Source organism: Lagenorhynchus albirostris, chromosome 19 (genome assembly GCF_949774975.1).
Source record: "Lagenorhynchus albirostris chromosome 19, mLagAlb1.1, whole genome shotgun sequence".
NCBI classification, from domain to species: Eukaryota; Metazoa; Chordata; class Mammalia; order Artiodactyla; family Delphinidae; genus Lagenorhynchus; species Lagenorhynchus albirostris.
In genome coordinates this window covers 32,249,856-32,270,484 of record NC_083113.1, presented here as the reverse complement: position 1 = coordinate 32,270,484, position 20,629 = coordinate 32,249,856, and the positions used below count along the sequence as shown (strand labels likewise).

General features: G+C 41.1%; 2 protein-coding genes and 1 long non-coding RNA gene across 4 annotated transcripts in view; 1 reads left to right on the top strand and 2 right to left on the bottom strand.

Annotated features, from left to right (window-relative positions):
* LOC132510013 (uncharacterized) overlaps positions 1 to 19,378 on the bottom strand; it is an 84,569-nt gene extending 65,191 nt beyond the window's left edge. Inside the window, exons 1-2 of the long non-coding RNA XR_009537211.1 lie at positions 19,204 to 19,378; positions 17,688 to 17,791 (exon numbers count right to left, since the gene is read on the bottom strand). This is a non-coding gene — a long non-coding RNA (uncharacterized LOC132510013). The remainder of the gene's footprint in view (positions 1 to 17,687; positions 17,792 to 19,203) is intronic.
* LOC132510154 (peroxisomal membrane protein 11A-like) lies at positions 1,863 to 2,606 on the bottom strand. The gene is given in 1 exon segment (XM_060131940.1): positions 1,863 to 2,606. A coding segment is annotated over 1 exon segment (744 nt).
* Positions 19,379 to 19,675: 297 nt separating the features above from the next.
* Positions 19,676 to 20,629, top strand: part of GNAO1 (G protein subunit alpha o1) — a 166,919-nt gene continuing 165,965 nt past the window's right edge. For both annotated transcript variants that reach the window (XM_060131671.1, XM_060131670.1), the window contains exon 1: positions 19,676 to 20,506. In XM_060131671.1, the coding sequence (XP_059987654.1) occupies positions 20,389 to 20,506 (118 nt within the window). In that variant the 5' untranslated portion in view covers positions 19,676 to 20,388. The remainder of the gene's footprint in view (positions 20,507 to 20,629) is intronic.

Sequence of the window (20,629 nt, the reverse complement as noted above, 5' to 3'; positions counted from 1 at the left end):
GGCTGGTTGACAGTGGTTTTAAAGTCATTTATACTTTTATTGATTTTCTACCTACTTATGAGTCACTGAGAAAGGAGTGTTGAAAATTCCAACTATAGTTCTGGATTTCTCCTTTAATTTATGTCACTTTTTTTCATATATTTTTAAGGTTGTATTTTGATGTGCATAACATTTTTGATTTTTTTTTCTGGATGAATTATCCCTTCATCACTATGAAATGATATTTTTTTCTCCCTGGTAATATTCTTTGCTCTGAAATCTACTTTGATATTAGTTAGTCCCTCTAGTTTACTTTTGATTATTGTTATCTTTTTCCATCCTTTTACTCTTTTTTGTCTATAAATTTATTAGGCATAATTTATTACAGTAGAAGATCTGGACAAAGTAAAAATAGTTAAATTTTTTATTTGCCCTGATCTAGCAGCTTTTATTTCTCTTAAAATTCCCAAAATGTTCTTTCTCAAATCCCGTATCTTGATTGGTCACTTTAAAAATAGAGAGCCAAGAACGTGAGTCTACTTTTTAAGAATCTCAATCACATTTATGGGAAATTTACTTAGTGCACATTTCTTTTCTCATTTCCATTCAGATCAATGTGATGGCTTTACTGGCAGGACTGACACTGACCTCTTACCTGATGGTACCCTATTTCTCTACCTCACTTGCCTCAAATTAAGAGGATCTGTAATCACAAATAAGAACCCAACATCCAAGATGAGAAGTAGAAACACGAGTAAGTGGCATTGACTCATCGTTCTACTGTCCTCTTCACTAGCCCCTTACTGCTCTTCTCTACCTCCCCCAACCACCCTACAAATATGAACTCTGATTTATTGTAGAATATAGTAGATTTTCATCGTATTCGTGAAATTTCTCAACTGCACAAATTTTGATGAAAATTAATGCATAAGTGCCCAAACTGTTATATGGTTTTAAATAAACAATCCTACTGGTAGATCTAGATATAGTTTTAATTTTTGTAGAACAGAATATAAACCACTGACCAAGACAGGTTCTAAAAAAGGATTTTCGCACAGTATTCTGGAGAGTCTTGCACTTCCACTCAATCAGGAAGGCAGTGAAATACGGAAAAAGCACTGGATTGGGAGTCAGTTCTGTCCTCAGTTTTAACCTCAGTCTCCTCATCTGTCACAGGGAAACCCGCAGGCATCAATTGTGACTTACCACATTATTTTTACCTCAAGTCCTTTCTATCTGCTTCAGATTTTTTGTTTCCTCACTGCATTACCTAAAGACACAATTTATACTATGAAGGTGCCTGATGCACTTCTGATTTTACTACTGGACAGAGGAAGGACAGGAGCACAGTGATGTAAAAGTCAAGTTAAGAGGCTATAAGCCCAGCTCTCCTCTATCCTGGCACTGGCAACTATGGAGGAAGTGGGGTAACTGATCAGAGAATAAGGGGCCTCTACTAGATCTGAGAGAGGGTGTGTATCAGTCCTACTGTAGTTGGGCAAAAGTAGTGAGGCACATGGCCCAAAAGTCGCTTATATTAGTGTCCACTTGTTAGTTTGGATCTTTTTCAATTTTTCTCTTTCAATTTTTATCCGTTCAGCAACCAGTAAGTTCCTAATATGCACGAAAGAGATGTTCAATAAATGTTAGATGAAGGAAAAATACTCAGAAATTCAGAAGTCACTCCAGCGCTCTAGAAAACACATAAGCCTTCACGTTCTCCCCTCCACCGTTCTTGGCCCCTCTGTTCACATCGCAGGTCACTCAGTGCTCATGTGAATAAGTCCGTAAACACAGCATGACATGGCTGTGCCTAATGCAAATGTCCATTTCACTAACAGGTTGTCTTGAAAGCAGGTACTAGTCTTCAGCCCGAAACCACCTCAGTGGGTCTTCAGTTTCATCTGAGGATACGCCACAGTGATGATGCCTGCTATAGAGGACACGAGACCTCCAAGGCCTATGATGCCAGGATTGGACTTATAGATCCCCAGCTGGTCCAAAGGGTTCAAGATATCACAGAAGTTCTTCACTGTGTCCAGGAGCAAGGGAAGATGTTTCTTCACAGATCGGAATAAGAGAAGAAGAAAGAACTGGAGCCATTCTGTTTCCTCATTAGCCATGCTATACCCAAGACGATCCTGGGATGGTGATTTCTCCCTCTTTGCCCTGTCGTGTGCAACCTGTTCCATCTGCAGGGAGATTTCATACAGATCCCTGACCAGGCTCAGCAGAAGAGAATAGTAGTAATGGCGTGCAGCCCACATTCACCATTTCTCTTTGTTAATGCCAGAGGCAAGCCCTGCACTCCTCACGAAGATGATGGGGTCACAGATGAAATAAATCACAAGGTTCAGGCTGGCTAATGTTAGGCATACGCGGGGCACCAGGTCAGTGGCATGAATGCTCTGCTGAGTCGCCTGTACAGCATGTACCACATTGCCTAGTCTGAACCATTTACGGCCAGAGCTCACACTGGACTCCAGTTTCTTGAGCTTCATAACAGCCTCCTCTTTGTCAGCTTTAGGCTCTAACAAATATCTAAGCAACATGCATGTGTACTTAGTGGCTCTGAAGAGTTGGTCCTGGCCCTGGGTCTGGTTGGTGAAGCTGATAAAGGCGTCCATAGCACCCAGCCCAAGGACAAGAGTTGCACTGGGCTCTGTTGCGAGTCCTCAGGGGCGGCCTACAGGTCCCCGCGGGAGGGTTGGTCTCTGCCCACCTGAGGGGTTGAGTCTCCCCGCCCCTCTGGGGGCGGGTGCCCATCCTTTTACTTTTAAACCTAATTGTGTCTTTATATTTCATTTGTATTTCTTGTAAACAGCATATATGCTTTGGTCACAGTTTTTTAATCTGATCTGACCATCACTGCCTTTTAATTGGGGTGTTTATAGACTATTTTCATTTTAATGACTGACGTGGTTAAGTTTAAGTCTATCATCTTGCCATTTCTTTTCTTTTTTTTTTTTTTAAGTTAAACAACAGACTTTATTTAGGTTTCACCAGTTTTTCCATGAATGTCCTTTTTTCCAAGATCCAGTCCACTATCACCTTGCATTTAGTTGTCATGACCCCTTAGTCTCCTCCAATCTGTCTTTCTGTGTTTCACAGTCTTTCCTTATTTCCCATGGCTCTGACACTTTTGAAGGTCACTGATCAGGTGTTTTGTAGAATGCCCCTCAATTTGGGTTTGGTTGATGTTTTTCATGATTAGATTGGGATTATGGATCGTGAGGAAGTCTACCACAAAAGTGAAGTACTCTTCCCATCACATCATGTTAGAGGTGCATTGTGTCATCATGACTTACTGCTGATGTAAATCTTGATCATTTGGTTGAGGTGGTGTCTGCCATGTTTCTCCACTGCAAAGTTACTTTTTTTTTTCCCCTTTTCATACCCTCTTGGGTAGAAGTGAATCACAAAGTCTAGCTCACACTTAAGGGGAGGAGAACTGAGCTTCACTTTCTGGAGAAAGGAATACTGAAAAATTTTTGGACATACATTAAAACGACCACGGTAATTAATGAATGCTATTTATTTTCTATTTGCGGTATGCGGGCCTCTCACAGCTGTGGCGTGTCCCATTGCGGAGCACAGGCTCCGGACGCACAGGCTCAGCGGCCATGGCTCATGGGCCCAGCCGCTCCACAGCATGCGGGATCCTCCCAGACCGGGGCACGAACCCGCGTCCCCTGGGTTGAGAGTCGGCAGGCGGACTCTCAACCACTGCACCACCAGGGAAGCCCTCAGCCTATTTTTGTACTGAATATTTTTTATTACTCCATTTTATCTCCTTTGTTGGCTTACTAGCTAAACTCTTGTTTTACTAGTAGTTGCTTTAGTGTTTATAGTATACATCTTTAATTACAGAGTACTTTCCAGTGATATCAGTTTCATAAAAGAGCCTTAAATTGTACACTTCCATTTCTTTGCTCCTACCTTTTTTTGTCATGTATTTTACTTATAACTATGCTATAAACCCCACAACACATTGTTAGACAGTCAGTTCTTTTAGAGATTTACATAATAAGAAAAAATCTTATATATTTACCCATGTAATTACTATTTCTGGTGTTCTTTACTTCTTTGTGTAGATCTATATTTCCACTTGGTGCCATTTGCCTTCTGCTTGAATGACTTCCTTTAGACTTTCTTTCTAGTAGTGTAGGTTTACTGGTGATAAATACTTCCAGCTTTTGTATTTCTGAAAAAGTTATTATTTTGCCTCTATTTTTTAAAGAGATTTTTTTTCTGGGTAGCAAATTCTATGTTGGCAGTGTTTTTATTTTAGTACTATCTTATCACTCTCATCTTTACTTTTTTAGGCCGCACCACACGGCTTGCGGGATTTTAGTTCCCCGACGAGGGACTGAACCCAGGCCCTCGGCAGTGAAAGCATGGAGTCCTAACCACTGGACAGCCAGATAATTCTGTCTTGCACTTCCTTGATGGTGTCCTTTGAAGCATGAAAGATTCAACTTACCTAGTTTCCTTTTGTTGCTTGTACTTCTGGTGTTGTATTTAAGAAACCATTGCCTCAGTATCACAAAGATTTACTCCTATGGTTTCTTTTAAGAGTTTTATCATTTTAGCTCTGACATTTAGGTCTATGACCAATTTTGAGATAATTTCTGTGTGGGTATGGGGTAGAGATCCAATTTTATTCTTTCAAGTGTGAGTATCTAGAGTGTTCTTTCTCTATTAGATTATCTTGGCATCCTTGTCAAAAATCAGTTGACCATAAATGTAAGGGTTTACTTCTAGACTCTTAACCCTATTCCATTAATCTATATGTCTGTCCTTGTACCAATATTACACTGTCTTCATTACCATAGCTTTCTAGTAAGTTTTAAAGCCAAGATGTGTAGTCCTCCAACTTTCTTATTCTTCTTCAGAATTATTTTAGCTATTCTGGGTCCCTTGCATCTCCATATGAATTTTAGGATCAGCTTGACAATTTCTTCAAAAGAAGCCAACTGAGACTTTGATAGGCATTATATTGAACTTGTAGATCAATTTGGGGAGTATTTACATCTTAATAATATTGTATTCCAACCCAGGAACATGGGATGTCTTCTCATTTATTTGGATCTTCAATTTTTTTCAACAAAACTTTGTAGTTTTCAATGAAAAAGTCTTGCACTTCTTTTTTAAAAATTTATTCTTAACTATTTTATTGTTTTTGATTTTATTGTAAATTTGCTTCCTTAATTTCATTTTCAGATTGTATATTGCTTGTGCATTGAAGTACAACTGACTTGCATATTGTCACTTGCAGTGGTTAGGAATCTGCCTGCCAATGCAGGGGACATGGATTTGAGCCCTGGCCTGGAAAGATCCCACATGCCATGGAGAAACTAAGCCCGTGCGCCACAACTACTGAGCCTGAGCTCTAGAGCCCACAAGCCACAACTACTGAGCCCATGTGCCACAGCTACTGAAGCCTATGAGCCTAGAGCCCGTGCGCCGCAAGAGAAGTCACGACAATGAGAAGCCTGCGCACCACAATGAAGAGTAGCCCCCGTGCACCACAACTAGAGAAAGCCCGCGCACAGCAATGAAGACCGAACACAGCCAAAAGAAAGAAAAAAAAAATTGCAGGATTTCATTTATATCCTGCAACCTTGCTAGGTCTTGTCAACTACAAATAGAAATAATTTTACTTCTTTCTTTCTTTCCAATCTGGATGCCTTTTATTTCTTTTTCTTGCCTAATTACCCTGGCCAGTATCTCCAGTAAAATGATAAATAGCAGTAGTGACAACTGACATCCTTACCTCATTTTTGATCTTAGGAAGAAAGCATTCAGTCTTTCACCATTAAATATGGTGTTATTTATCTGTGGGATTTTCATGGATGCCCTTTATTTATCAGACTGAGGACGTTCTCTTCTATTCCTACTTTTTTCACTGTTTTTACCATGAAGGACTGCTGGATTTTGTCAAATGCCTTTTCTGCATCAACTGAGATGATCATGTGTTTTTGTGCTTCATTCTATTAAGATGGTGTATTACATTGATTTTCAGATATTAAACCAAATTTGGATATATTCCCAGGATAAACACCGCTTTCTCGTGGTGTACCCCTTTATTCCATGACTGGATTCAGTTTGCTAGTATTTTTAAAGGATTTTTATGTCTATATTCACAGGGGATACTGATCTGAAAATTTACTTTCTTACAATATCTTTGGTTTTGGTATCAGAATAATACTAGTGTTACAGATTAAGTTCTTCTATTTTTTGAAATCGTTTGTAAAAGACTGGAATTGATTTTTTAAATGTTAGGTAGAATTTACCAGTGAAGCTGTTTGGGCCTGGGATTTGTGGGAAATTTTAAATTACTAATCCAATCTCTTTACTTGTTATAGGTCTATTCAGATTTTTTACTTCTTCTTGAATCATTTTCAGTTTGTCCATTTCATTTAAGTTATCTAATTAGTTGACATACAATTATTCATAGTACACCTTTGTAATCTTTTATTTCTCTAAGGTTAATGGTAATATTCCCTCTTTAACTTCTGATTTTAGTAATTTGAGGCTTCTCTCTATTTTTCTTTATCAGTCTACTAAAGGTTTGTATTTTATTGATCTTTTCAAAGAACAAAATCTTGGTTTCATTGATTTTCTCTATTGTTTTTCTATTCTCTATTTCATTTATTTCCACTTTTATCTTATTATTTATTCCTCTGCTAGCTTTGAGTTTAGTTTGCTCTTCTCTTATGATGGAAAATTAGAATATTGATTTTAGATTTTCTACTTTTATAATATAGGCACTTACAGCTATAACTTTCCCTCTAAGCATGACTTTAGCTGACCCTTAAGTGTTGGCATGTTGTGCTTTCACATTCATTTATTTCATAATATGTTCTAATATCCCTTGTCATTTCTTCTTTGGCCCATTCATTATTTAGGAATGTGTTATTTATTTTCCACACATTTGTGAATTTCCCAAATTTCCTCCTGGTATTAATTTCTAATTTAATTCCATTGTGGTTGGAAATGCTCTTTGTTGATTTCAACCCTTTTAAGTTTATTGAGGCTTGTTTTGTGGTCTATCATTGGTCTAGCCTGGAGAATATTCAATGTCAGCTTGAGAAGAACATGTATTCTGCTGTTTTGGGGGTGGAGTATTCTACAGATGCCTGTTAGGCCTGATTGATTTATATGTTGTTCAAGTCTTCTATTTCCTTGTTGATCTTCTGCCTAGTTATTCATTCATTCTTTTTTTTTTTTTTTTTGAGGTACGCGGGCCTCTCACTGTTGTGCCCTCTCCCGTTGTGGAGCACAGGCTCTGTACACGCAGGCTCAGCGGCCATGGCTCACGGGCCCAGCCGCTCCGCGGCATGTGGGATCTTCCTGGACCGGGGCACGAACCTGTGTCCCCTGCATCGGCAGGCGGACTCTCAACCACTGCACCACCAGGGAAGCCCTATTCATTCATTATTGAGAACAGGATATTGAAGTCTCCAGTTATTACTGCTGAATCATCTATTTCTCCATTCAATTCTGTTTTGTATGTTCTATTTCATGTATTTTCAGGCTTTGTTGTTAGGTGCATATATGTTTATAATTGTTATATATCTAAATGTTATAAATTATTATATCTTCCTGATATCTTCCTTTTATCATCATAAAATATCCCTCTTTGTCTCTAGTAACACTTTTGTCTTAATGTCTATTTTGTCTGATATTAGTATAACCACTATAGTTCTTTTTTAGTTACTATTTTCTTGGTGTATCTTTTATCCATCCTCTTACTTTCAATGTATTTGTGTCTTTGAATCTAAAGTGCATCTCTTGTAAACAGCATATAATTGAATCATACCCCTGCCTTTCACTTGGAGCATTTAATCCATTTACATTTAATGTAATTGCTGTAAGGTATCATTTATGTCTGACTCATTTGTATAAATTCTTTTTTCTCTATGTTTCATTTTTGATAGCTTGTATTTTGTGCAGTCAAGTTCATGAATCTTTTTTTCTTTAACATTTAATCTGCTGTTAGTGTATTTTTTATTTAAGACATAATTTTCACCTCTAGACATTTAATTTGTGCCTTTTAAAAAACATATTCTGGGCTTCCCTGGTGGTGCAGTGGTTGAGAGTCCGCCTGCCAATGCAGGGGACATGGCTTGGTGCCTGGTCGGGGAAGATCCCACATGCCGCGGAGCGGCTAGGCCCGTGAGCCATGGCCGCTGAGCCTGCGTGTCTGCAGCCTGCGCGTCCGGAGCCTGTGCTCCACAACGGGAGAAGCCACAACAGTGAGAGGCCCGTGTACCACAAAAAACAAACAAATAAAACCATATTCTAAGTATCTACCTATAGATAGGATGCAATTATAATAATTTTTAATGTCCTTCTTTACTAATTCTAATATCTGTGTCAGTTCTAACTTGGTTTTTATTGATGGACTGCTCTCCACATTATGCGTAAGATTTTCTTGCTTATTTGAATGCATGGGAATATTCATTTGCATGTTAGACATTGTGACTGTTCCCTTGCTGGGAGATGAGTATTTTTGTATTTCCTTATATATTCTTGAGTTTTATTCTATGACATAGTTAAGTTCCTCAGAAACCATTTGATCATTTTAGATCTTGCTTGTTAGGCAGGATCAATGATTAGTCCCTGACTACTGATTACTCCCCACTACTGAACAAGATCCTAAATACTCTATGAATTATAGATGTTCTGGTCTGGCTAACAAGAACAGGCACTATTACTGGACCTCTGTGAGTGCTGCCACTGCTCCCTCTAATCCTCTCTGATGGCTTTTTCCCCAGTCTTGGGCAGTTTCCTCACATGCATGTACCAATCAGTAATCTGAATACTCAAGAGGACCTCTGGAAATATCCAGAGTTCTCTCTCTGTGCAGTTCTCTCCTCTTCAATACTCTGTCATGAGAACTCCAGCTTCCTTGGGTCCCCTCGATTCTCAGCTCCATCTCCTCAACCCAGGGATTCTGCTGAGCTCCACCTAGATTTCCCCTTCCTGCTCCACAACCTGGAAACTCCCTCAAAGCAGTAAGCTTTGGCAATCATAGGGTTACCTCATTTGTTTCTTGTCTCTCAAGAATCAATGTCCTTTACTGCCTGATGTCCAAGGTCTAAAAAACATTATCTTGTGATTTTGCTTTGTTTTATTTTCCAGTTGTTTCAGGTGAGAGGGTAAACAGGCAGTACCTGTTACTCCATCTTGGCCAGAAACATAAATCCTTTCCTGAGGTTCTTGATGACACCCAGGGGTTAAAAAATTGCTCAGAATTTTTTCAAATTCTGGGCACTGGGAATATACCTTATCACACATTGATACAATGGAATAGGAGGTACACAACATGCCCTATGAAGTATTCTTTCCAAAAGTGTTTAACCTGAATCTGAGGAATACTGCATCTGAGCCAGGGTGGTCCTCATATAAGCCAATACCTTACAACAGAGAGCAGTTCTTCTGCACCTGGATTCCTCCTGTCTCCAGAATTCTTGTGTCCAGCTCCATTATCTTTATGCCATCTATACATGAATTTATGTTACTCCTATAATGGCATACATAGGCACATTGATGAGGCAATATTTAAGCATGAATCCAAACCCAAGAGGAAGAACTTTCCTCTATTGCCCTAAAATAAATGCAGGGTGCTGACGGAGACAATGATTCATGCATTTCTAAAACACCCTGTTATCTTTACCACAAGAAATTAGAGCCCAAAGCATGAGCAAAATCTGGACTCTTTAAATTGTGGTATATGCTTGGATGACTTAATAGCTAGGTATTAGAACCTCTGTAAAGTTTCTAATGAGCAGAAAAACAGAAACAAAAATAATATTCTAAAATGTAACAATGATTATGATATTCAGAAATTCCTTATGGAAAAGTCAAAATCTTTCTGACTGTCAAAATCAAGTTTGGTTAGTAATGGGATGAGCCTAAGGAAGGATCAAGTCCCAGAAACTAGAATAGGGGTCTTAAACTGTGGTTTTTTTTCTATCTACCTCAAAATTATTTAGGGATATACGTTTAAATGCAGATGTCTAAGCCCTGTTTCACAGAGTTACTGAATCACAGTCTCTAAGGGTGGAACCCCAGAACCTGCACTTTTACTAAGCACTCTTGGTGATTTTCATGAACATTAAAGTTTGAGAATGACTATAAGTAATCCCATTGGAACAAGGCAGGACATCAGGTCCACTCAATAGGCACCAAAAAGAAAAAATCCAAAATGCAGGCAAGACATGCTATCAAGGGAATCTGACAGTAAGTAGAGGGTTCATGTAGACAATTATAGGAGTGGGAGGAAGGTTCTACAATGTCAACACATGGAAATCCAGAAGCGGAGTGATTTGTTAGGAGTCAGGCATTGGCAATAGGTAAAGTTTCAAACAAACTGATGATGGGCATCAGAGATGTAGCAGTTTGTAGTAAGGATCCAGTTGTGCAGACTTGGGTTTAAGGATTGGGTTCTAATTTCCATGAAGTTGAGGAGATCAAAATAGAACTCCAATCCCAAAGCAGGGTCAGAGTCAGATACAAGAACCTAAAAAATGCCTGTTACTGGAACCAGTCACAAGGACCAAGGTGAGAGCCTACTCCTTAGGGACAAGGTTAGCTCAAAGAAGGACCAGCACAGAGACTAATTTGATGCACAGCCACCAAGCAGCACAACTAGGGGCTCTTGGATTTAACTGCTCATGGCCTGTATCAGTCCAGGAGCTGATACAAGGGTTAGCTTGCCCCAGGCAACTAAGTGGCCCTGCTGAAAGGACTGGAAAAGACCTATCTGACCCAACTTCTCATCCCCTACCTGAATTCTCTTTCAGGCATAGCCTCAGGATGTTGTCACAGAGATAACAGTGTTTTTTCTCAGTAGTTATAATGATGGCAGTCAGCTGTGAAACAGGCTGATTCCTAAATAGAATAGCTCCCTGAGGTGAGCAAGGGGCAACTGGATTCTGGAGCCAACAGCAGGTTGTCTTCACCCCCAAGAAATTCTGAAATGTCACAGCCTAGGGTTGAGAACCCAGGTGTCCTGTGTTCAACTCTACTTTTCTTTAAAATAACAGATCACTTTTTCAGTGAAAGAACAACTTTTTTTTTTTTTTTTGCAGTATGCGGGCCTCTCACTGTTGTGGCCTCTCCCATTGCGGAGCACAGGCTCCGGACGCGCAGGCTCAGCGGCCATGGCTCACGGGCCCAGCCGCTCCGCGGCATGTGGGATCTTCCCGGACCGGGGCACGAACCCGTGTCCCCTGCATCAGCAGGCGGACTCTCAACCACTGCACCACCAGGGAAGCCCCCAAGAACAACTAATTTTTAGCTCACTATTGGATGAACTCATAAATCCTTTCTTTCATGCTTAAGTTCCTTCATGCTTAGAGACTGATATCTGTAAGGTGGTAGAAGCATATGCTGAATTCCTCCACTCCCTCGATGAAACCTTTTCAGCAAGTAGGCAGGAAGCAACTAGTAATCACTAACCAAGCGATTACTAATCTGGCAGATACACTCTAGGGGTGTGGGAAGTGAGTGAAGAATTGAGATAACTGTCAGAACAAATGCCAGAGAAAATCACAAGAAGGGCAGGACTGAATAGATCTAGTAGAGGCTGTTGAGAGAAGGCCAACCCCTTGTCAAGCTCATCTGCCCCTTTGGTTACTTACCACTGGCTGTCTCACTCCTGGATCTATGCCACTCCCTTGACACTCCTTCCCCAGCCCTGTGGGATGTTCCCCACTCATCCTATTCACCCACAAAGAAATACTCTCAAAATCAATTGGGTGGTGATTATGAGCCATCATGTGCCTGCTGTGCTAAAACGGATATAAGGCAATTTGGAGAAAACCTTTCAAGATAGGCTTTAAAAAAAATTCCAGTATATCTAGGAGTGGTGTCACTTCTAAGTTGAAAAATCAAAGTCAAGCTACAATCCTTTCATAATATTGGCTTGTTTTGTTTACAAAGGTGTTATATTTCTAAAGCAAATGCCATAAGAAGTATGAAAAGTTTACTCGATCTGAAGGGAGGAAAAAAGAAACAGGAACCATTTCAATAGTGGAACAAATGGACTTGGATTCAAGAACTGAATGGATCTGTAACGTTTTCTTGCTTTGCCCTGTGGAGGGGTCTATTGCTCTGCCTTCAATAGTTTCCTAAATGTCACTCTCCAAGGTTTCTGTTCACTTAACTCAGATTTAGAATTATGGATGCAGAATACAGAAGATGCCTAAAATTCCATTCCTTAATTGAGGAAATTGAGGTCTGGAAAGAGAACAGAATTTCCCAAACCAAGACTGAAAGTTTTGTCTCTTGATTCCTAGTCCAGTGCTTTTTCACTCTGTTGCCCTTCTTGATGTTACTTTTTTTTTAGTTTTGAAAATTACTTTTCCAACCTACTGGGACTAAAGTTTTTCAATATCTTCCTTTAATTGTTGTATATCATCTACTCCCCATTTCTGGTTGTTACCTTTATGAGGGAGAGAGTGTTGCAAAACATGGAGAATATTCTGATAATTATACACTACAAAGATAATCTATTTTGTATTAAGAACTAGGAATAATTTATTAGAATAAATATCATTGGATCATGAATTGTTTAGATAAAGTTCATTTACGATGATCAATAATGTCTGACAAAGGGGGGAAGGAGTATTGAATAAAGTAATAACTCACTAAAATATAAATAATATAATTGGTCTAGGTACTGTTTAAAAGAGAAACTTAAAAAGAATCTGAAAAAGAATATATATATGTGTATATATGCATATATATATGTGCATGTATATATACCCACACATATGTATAATTGAAACACTTTGCTGTACACCAGAACCACTGCTGTACACCAGAACCTAACACAACACTGTAAATCAACTATACTTCAATTTAAAAAACAGCAACTTAGATATAATCTTTGAACCTTGGATCTTAGGGAAGTGGCATAATGTGGCAGAAAGGACACTGTCTTCGAATTCAGAAAATTTGGGTGACCATCTGATTACGTAATTTACCAGCTGCACGATCTTAGGTAAATCAGTTGAACTTCCCTAAGCTTAATTTTATTATGCATAAAATGTAAATAGAAATCTGGGCTATTTCAAAGAGTTCTTAAAAGGATCAAATTAAATAATGTATGAGAGAATGCTATAATTCAAAGATCAGGGACTATATGCACCATGATGGCAGGGAACCTAGTGTGTTGTTTTCAACAGTGTATTCCCAGTGTATTCCTAGAACAGAGTCGGGCATAGTAAACACAGTAAACACAATAAGTATGTATTAAATAAATGAAGGCAATGATAGGAAAAATTTCATTCTTATCACTATTTTCTTACTGGAGAAATGTTTATGGTAGGATAAAGCCAAGTATCAGAGTAGAGCAGAAGTGAGAGAAGCAAAAAAGAAGGAAAGAAGGATTGGTGTCACATCTTTCCTAAAACAGAAGCAGAGGTGGTAGAATCAAAGAAAGGATGATCAAATTGAACAATCCCAAAATTTACCCTTTTTCTTTCCCTGCCCCATTCATCCCACCTCTCAATCCATGAAAATTAATCCCAGTATTAATTTTTTTAAGATTGCTTTTGGGCATCCATCTCTTTAATTTTGGTCATTTTAAGCCATTACATTCAATGTTTTTATTGAAATCTGTATATGTCCTCTCTTTGGTCATTAGGAACAGTGCTGTTTTTAATTTATATTGGATGTAACTAATTCAGAGTCCTCCCTCCTCCTTTTTCTTTCCTCTTCTCTTAGCCCTCTCCAAAGGCTACAGTGGCCAAGGGGAAAGACAGCCAACTGCATGTGTTCCTTGAGAGGAAAATCAGTTCAGTTCTTTCCTTTCTATTTCAAGCTCTGAATGATCCTAGCTAAAAGTCCTATGGGATAGGTGTCTGGTCGAAAATACATCTCACTCTGAATTACTCTTCTTCAATTTTATAGATGTGCTCCATCACACACACACAGGAATTTTATAAAAATGTTTTTCTCTGCCACAGAGGTCAGGGTTTTACAGGCCTTTGGGGAACAGGTAATACACCCAAATGTTAGCTCAACTGAAGAACCATGTTTCCCCACTGGAACACTATGTTCTTGGTACTTGGCAGACTTTGGGAACACCCCAAACCACATGTACTTTAGAGGATGCAGACAGGTCACAAAATTAAATCATTCTAATCTGGCCAAACACCCTCAACCTACTTCTAATAAGTTTGAATTAATTGATAGCCTCCCCCTTCCCCAGTCACACTTGTTACAGACAATCCAAACTGGTTTTAACTGAATTCAGATAAATTTACCTACTTTTTGCCTTCACAAACACAACTGACAGGAGCAAACAGAAACATTTCTATCTTTAAGGAGCAATGCGGTAATAAGACTTTGGACCTTGAAGCTTACAGAAGACTAATGAGATAATCTAAATGTGTTTGAGCTGCATATGTGAAAGGCTTATGGAGATAGAGAATATGATAAATAATGCAAGAAATCTTTGTGTTAGGAAATCTCTTGTCTTCTGGAGGACAAGAGTATTAAATAATACTTTACAAACATGTACCAGCTAACCACATCTGTCAACTCTAGCCCAGGTAGGTTAAAAAGTCCTATTATCCCTATTATAACAAATAAGAACCTTGGTTTCCGATTAAAGGTTTTCCAAGAAAATGCCAAGAGGAATCACGGCTGTTAGGAAATGCTTTCATTTTAAGCCAAGCTTCCAACTTCAATTTCAGCTCTTGGTCAGTCTTATCAATGTGAAATCACCAGTCCTAGCCCCCTCCAACTTTCCACTCAATTCAAGCCAAATGCATCCCTGTGGGATTCTCTTGCTATCCTAAATTGAGAAAAATCACAAAGCACACTCTCTTTGGGGTTCTTGAACCATCAAAATACACTCAGCAAATAATGTTCTCAACACCGACCACATAATGGACTTCAATAACCTAAGAGCTCAACTCAATTATCTACAAGGCTTCAAGCAAGTTCCTTCGTTTAAAAGTACACAAAACCTTTATTTCTTCCCATGTCATCTTTTATTCCTAACAATGATAAACTGATTTTTTTCATGAAGTCCGCAAAATAACAAATGAGAGAAGAAATTTAGCAAAGAATATTCTGATGGAAACTTCAAAAACGTTTGGCATATGTTCTTCTCACAAGTTCCTAAATACCAACAAATCTCCCATTTGTTTGTTTAAAATCAGTATCATTTCATTTTTCAGAATCTTACTTGAAAATAAGTCATTACCTCTTTGAACTCACCCAATCTTAAAAGTTTTCCAGAATCAAGTCACAAAATTTCTACTAGAAAAATCAAAAAGTCTCAGAACTGCAAAGAACTTTGATATATGATCTGATTTAGCCCTTGTCTATAGACAGGTGAATTTGGTTAACAGCATTAAAATTGATGACCTGTGGACAATGGGCCATGCTTGACCTTTTGGGATATATACAAAGTGGTAACTCCCTCACCTCAAAGGAGTTTATAGTCCAGTGATATATTTCCTGAGCACATCACTTGGGTGAGAACATATGATTGTAAAAATGAACAATATCAGGCTCCACCTCAGACTCACTGACTCAGAAATTCTAGATATTCACCCAGGAATCTGCATTTTAAAAAGCATCCTACGTAATTCTTATGCACAATAACATTTGATAACCACTGTTCTGGTAAGTATGAGAGACGTGCACAAAATAATGTTAATACCAGTCAGAGAAGCACTGAATAACAGCTAACAAGGACAATAGGATAAGGATAATAATATCTTCTAGGGACATAAAAAAAATTAGATCAGCATCTTCCCTCATTAATGCCAGATATTTATCAGAAAACTCTAAGTCATTTTTAGCCTTACCCAGACATTCTTCTAAATTATATTCACCACTAAGTTAGAGTGTGAGCTATCAATTTTATAATAAAAACCCTTAGTGCAGAAACTTAAAAACCTCTAGTGATCTACCATTCTCCCCAAAATATCTAATACGTTTGACATTTAGTTTGATTTCACTTAGCTCATGAACCACACATTTTAGCCTATTTTCTTCCCACGAGGAGAGTAACGTCCATAAGGAATAGTAATTCTCATAAGTTTTTCCTTTGACAGAAATACAAAAACTACTAAACATAAAGAAAATTTGAATTCAGAAACAGGAGAGATATTTGGACTTTAAGAATATAAGCTACTAGTAGAATTAATTGGCACAGATTCTCTACAAGACCTAGCACTTTGTACAGAAAAATCACCTGGGGAGTGGATACCAATGCAGATTTTAGAATAGTCTGATTTGGTAGAAGTAAGATGGCTGACTGAATTTTTAACAAGCACCCCAGCTGATTCTGATGTGAATTGTTTTGAAACATTCCAGGGATTTCAAGATTTCAGGAAGCCAAGCTCATGTCTAAACCTCCCTTTGAGTCTAAGTCAATACATGAAACATGGTAGATGGTCAATACATGCATATTTAATTAAAGTACTCTCAAAAGGGAACAAATATGGAAATTCAGTTCATCAAATCAGAGCCCACATTCTGTAAGTTAGACCTGGAGGATCTTGCTTATATGGTAAATTACTGTCCTCCAGAATAGGAGGCACATGTGGTACAAAAGCAGCTCAATGTAGGCTTTTGTTGTTCCTTTTAGAAAGTATATAAAATATTCTGATCACCTACTTTTAAAATTAAAAGTATGCTGAACCATGTGTGGTAAGGGCTATAGTTGACCTAAGGTGGGGTAAAGGAGAATTATTCTTTTGGTCAGCAGGAACAATTAGAGAAATATAATTCTGAGGATCATATAAAATAAAACCAAATTGAATCTGTCCCTGATTACTCCTGATGTTAGGACTATAATTTCCTCATTCCCACAGGAATTAACTATGGACAAATTAAACACTTGTCGTATTATCTAATTACTAATAACTCACAGAGAACTGAGATGTTATCCTTACTTCTTTTGGTGGGGGGGACCAGAATATGACTGGTTTCTGGAGTTGTAAGCTTTCTGTGAGTCTAGGAAATATGATATATATATATACGCAAACATAAATATATATATATTTAAATATAAAATAAATACCTATAACATGTTATCTTTCAAATAGCCCACAAACCTGTAAAAGGAGACCTGCATTAGTACTAAATGACTGCATAACCTTGAACAATTTATTCAGCCCCTCAGAGGCTCAGTTTTCTCAGCTGTAAAATGGGTACCCAGGTTGATATGGGCCCAGGCTCTTTCCACTTAGCCATGATGCTCCTCACACCACAATCCCTAACTGAGGTTTATGTGGGAGGATCACTAGAGATAATTTTCATAAAAGTGCTCCGTAAGCTGGAAAGCACTCTACAGGTGAAGCGGATTATTATTAGTCTTTTATGAAGCCGAGCTATAAAGATGCAAAGTGACCCAGAAAAAGAAAACAGGGTAGACAAACCTGAAATACAACACCTATAGTGCCTAGAACATTACCCTGTTCATGGCTGGTAGGTGCTTAGTAACTATTGAGTAAAGAAAAACACAAAACATAGGTTTGTGCCTCCACCATACTAGGTATGATACCAAGAAGGAATAAATATACCCAAAATCAAAGATAGTTTGATTCAACCATGTAAACCACAATGCCCCAAGAGTCTAAGATCTTCAATTAAAAATTACTTCAAATGAAAGAGCATTAAAATGTAAAATATGACCCACCATTTACAAAAAATGGTTATGGTCTTACCTCTTCAGTATTTCAGATGCAGCCTCGTAGGGATTGCAGAATCTGGGTGAGGTGGCTGAATTTTTTCCCTATATCTGAGAGATCTGTATAATCATCCTAGCAACCTTTAAAAGAAATAACAAATTCTATAGAATATTGGTTACCTAAGCTCTGTTTTGGATCTGGGAGGCTGATTTTTAGTGACAGCCAGATTTTAAGCAAACCAGATTCATCCCCTAAGCTCCCCTCCTCAATACACACACAAAAGGAGACTGGGTAGGGGTGGAGGGGCAAGTGGGGAAGAAGTTATTTACTTTATAAAACAATTCTTTATAAGAGTCCTTTGTCAGTTTTCTACAATATTTAAATGTGATCTAAGTTTAAATATTCAAATTACATACAACTTTTGACATAGACAGCTATTTGTGGAATGAGGCAAACCCAAACTAGGAAACAACAAATTGAAAAATACAGGGGAAAAAAATGTTTTCTTCTGCATGGGCTTTAATTGCCTCCCCCCCCCATTGCAAATGTATTTTTATGCTGGGTAACATTACCAAAAACAGGGGTGTTTTTTCTATTGTTGAAATGAAACAAACAAGTTTGCCTTCAGAGCCACAAAAATGCCCAACTATTAGAAAAAACGTTTTCCACTGGCCGGTTGCCTCTCCTATCCCCATGCAATCTTTCCTATTGGCCCCTTTTTCTAGGAGGGCCCCTGAGGCTGTCTGATGGAACTGATTGTAAAACCATTTTGCGCAGTGAGAACTAATTTCTTCAAAATCTCTGAGACCGCCTAGAACATGCCCGATCTTTGGCAGAAGTGTATGTGTTTCCTCAGTATCTGATGAGCTGTACGCTGAGTAACTGACCCAGGGTTGCTGGGTCTTTATTTTAAAAAGAGATGGGGCGGGGGAGTGTTTTAAAAGATTTAGAGGAAGAAGCTCTCGTCTCTCAAAATCTATTCATTTAATGTATTTGTGTTTTGGGAAGGGGCAGAAAAAGAGGGCTCAGTGCAAAAATCTCAACCAAACTAAACCTTTCAAAATGAGCGAAAAGCATTTAAGCTCTGTGTTGAGAAAGTAAGCATCACTTGCATGAAAACCTGTCCCTCCCATCCAAAAGCTGCCCCGTGTGGGAACTGTCTCCTGCGCTGCCCTTTTGGCCGGCAATCTTGGAGCAGGGTCCGCGATGGCAAAGGGAGGCAGAGGCTCCTTGAGAACAGGCCCTGGCTTTGTCTCATCCTGCTGTGTTCCTCTCCTCACAGCCTCCTTTCTCACATACTAGGTGCTCAATAAATGTTTGTGGGACGCAGGAAGCGAAAAATCTGAATCTGCCCCTACGCCCCAAGGGCGAATGATTGGGAACGCAGGTTCCCTCAGAACCACGGTCTCCTCGAGTTAACCGAGGCCACCTGACCTCGGCTGCTACGGCCCTAGCAGCCGGAGAGCAACCAAGAAGGCGCGCTGTTGGAGCCAAGATGGAGAGGAGGCAGGGAGCGAGGGAGGCGGCGCCGGCCGCGACCCAGTGGACCCACCTGACGGTGGCGCGGGCTACCCAGCCCCGAGCTCGCGTTGACCAGGCCCGAGCCGCCAGAGCACTGGGCGAGGGCGGAGGCGGAGGCGGAGGCGGAGGCGGGGAGGGGCGCCCCGGCTCGAGCCCGGCCCCAGGCCCCGCCCCCGCTAGGCCTCGCAGGAGCCCACCTCGGCGAGCCGCGGGCCCTGAGGGGAGTGGGGGGAGGGTGGGGGAGGGGAGGCCGCGCCGCGCGCGCGCCCCCGCTAGTTACGCGGACCTCGGCGCGCGCACCTCTCCCGCCCCCCCGCCCCTCCCCGTCTCGGGGGCCCGGCGCGCGGCCCTGCTGACGTCAGCGGGCGGCTGGCCGTGCGGGGTGCGCAGAGCAGCTGGCGCACTCGCGCGCTGCGCTCGCCCCCTCCCCCGCCCGGTCTGTGGAGCGCGCGCGCTCGCTCGCTCGCTCTCCTTTCATTTTTTTTCTCCCCTCCCTCCCAGCCTCTCTCCTCTCTCGCTCCCCCTCGAGCTCCCGGCTGCCCGCGGCTCCGTCGCGCTCTCCCTTTCTCTTCGGTAGGCTCCACCGAGCGATGCTAGCTCTGGGAAACAGCGACGCCGTCTCCCGCTAGAGACCTGCCCCCCGGCCCGGCCCCTTGCCCAGCCCTGCCCAGCGCGTCGGGGTCGGCGAAGGCGCCGCGGACGCACCGACGGCTGAGGAACAGCGATGCAAATACACTAGCAGCACCCCCTAACTCACTCCCTCCACACCCCGCGCCGCCTCCTCCTCCGGCAGCAGCGGCAGAAGGACCCACCCTGCCCCCCACCCCACCCTCCGCCGGCTCCGGCTGCGATTCCTGCCTCGACTATTATTTTATTTATTTTGGGTCGTGCACAAGCCTCAGTGCCTGCAGCTCGCGCCTCCTCGGACCGCGGGCGCCTCCTCCCTCGGCTCCGGAACCCCAGACCCCGGACACCCTCGCCTCGACACCCCCAGAGCCCCGCCAGCTGCCGCGAGTCTCCGCGGCTGGAATCTTGTTAGAGGCTGTCTTTTTTGGGGGTTCTGCTTTCCCGACATTTTTGTTTTCAGCCAAGGGGAGGCTATCGTGATTTTTTCCCCTTTGAGCCCAGGCTCTGCTTTCTGGGGGGGTGGGGGGCGCGCCGAGCCGGGGAGCCGTGCCAGCCGAGTCGTGCGGGCTGTGGCAGGGAAGGGGCCACCATGGGATGTACTCTGAGCGCAGAGGAGCGAGCCGCCCTCGAGCGGAGCAAGGCGATTGAGAAAAACCTCAAAGAGGATGGCATCAGCGCCGCCAAAGACGTGAAATTACTCCTGCTGGGTAAGGACCGGGACTGCCACCCCCATCCCCCGACCCTGGCCACTCTGCACCCCCCCACCAGTCCCCCCTCCACTCGCTCCTGGGGAGACCTGGTCCCCGAGTTGGCACCACCATGTGCCCAGG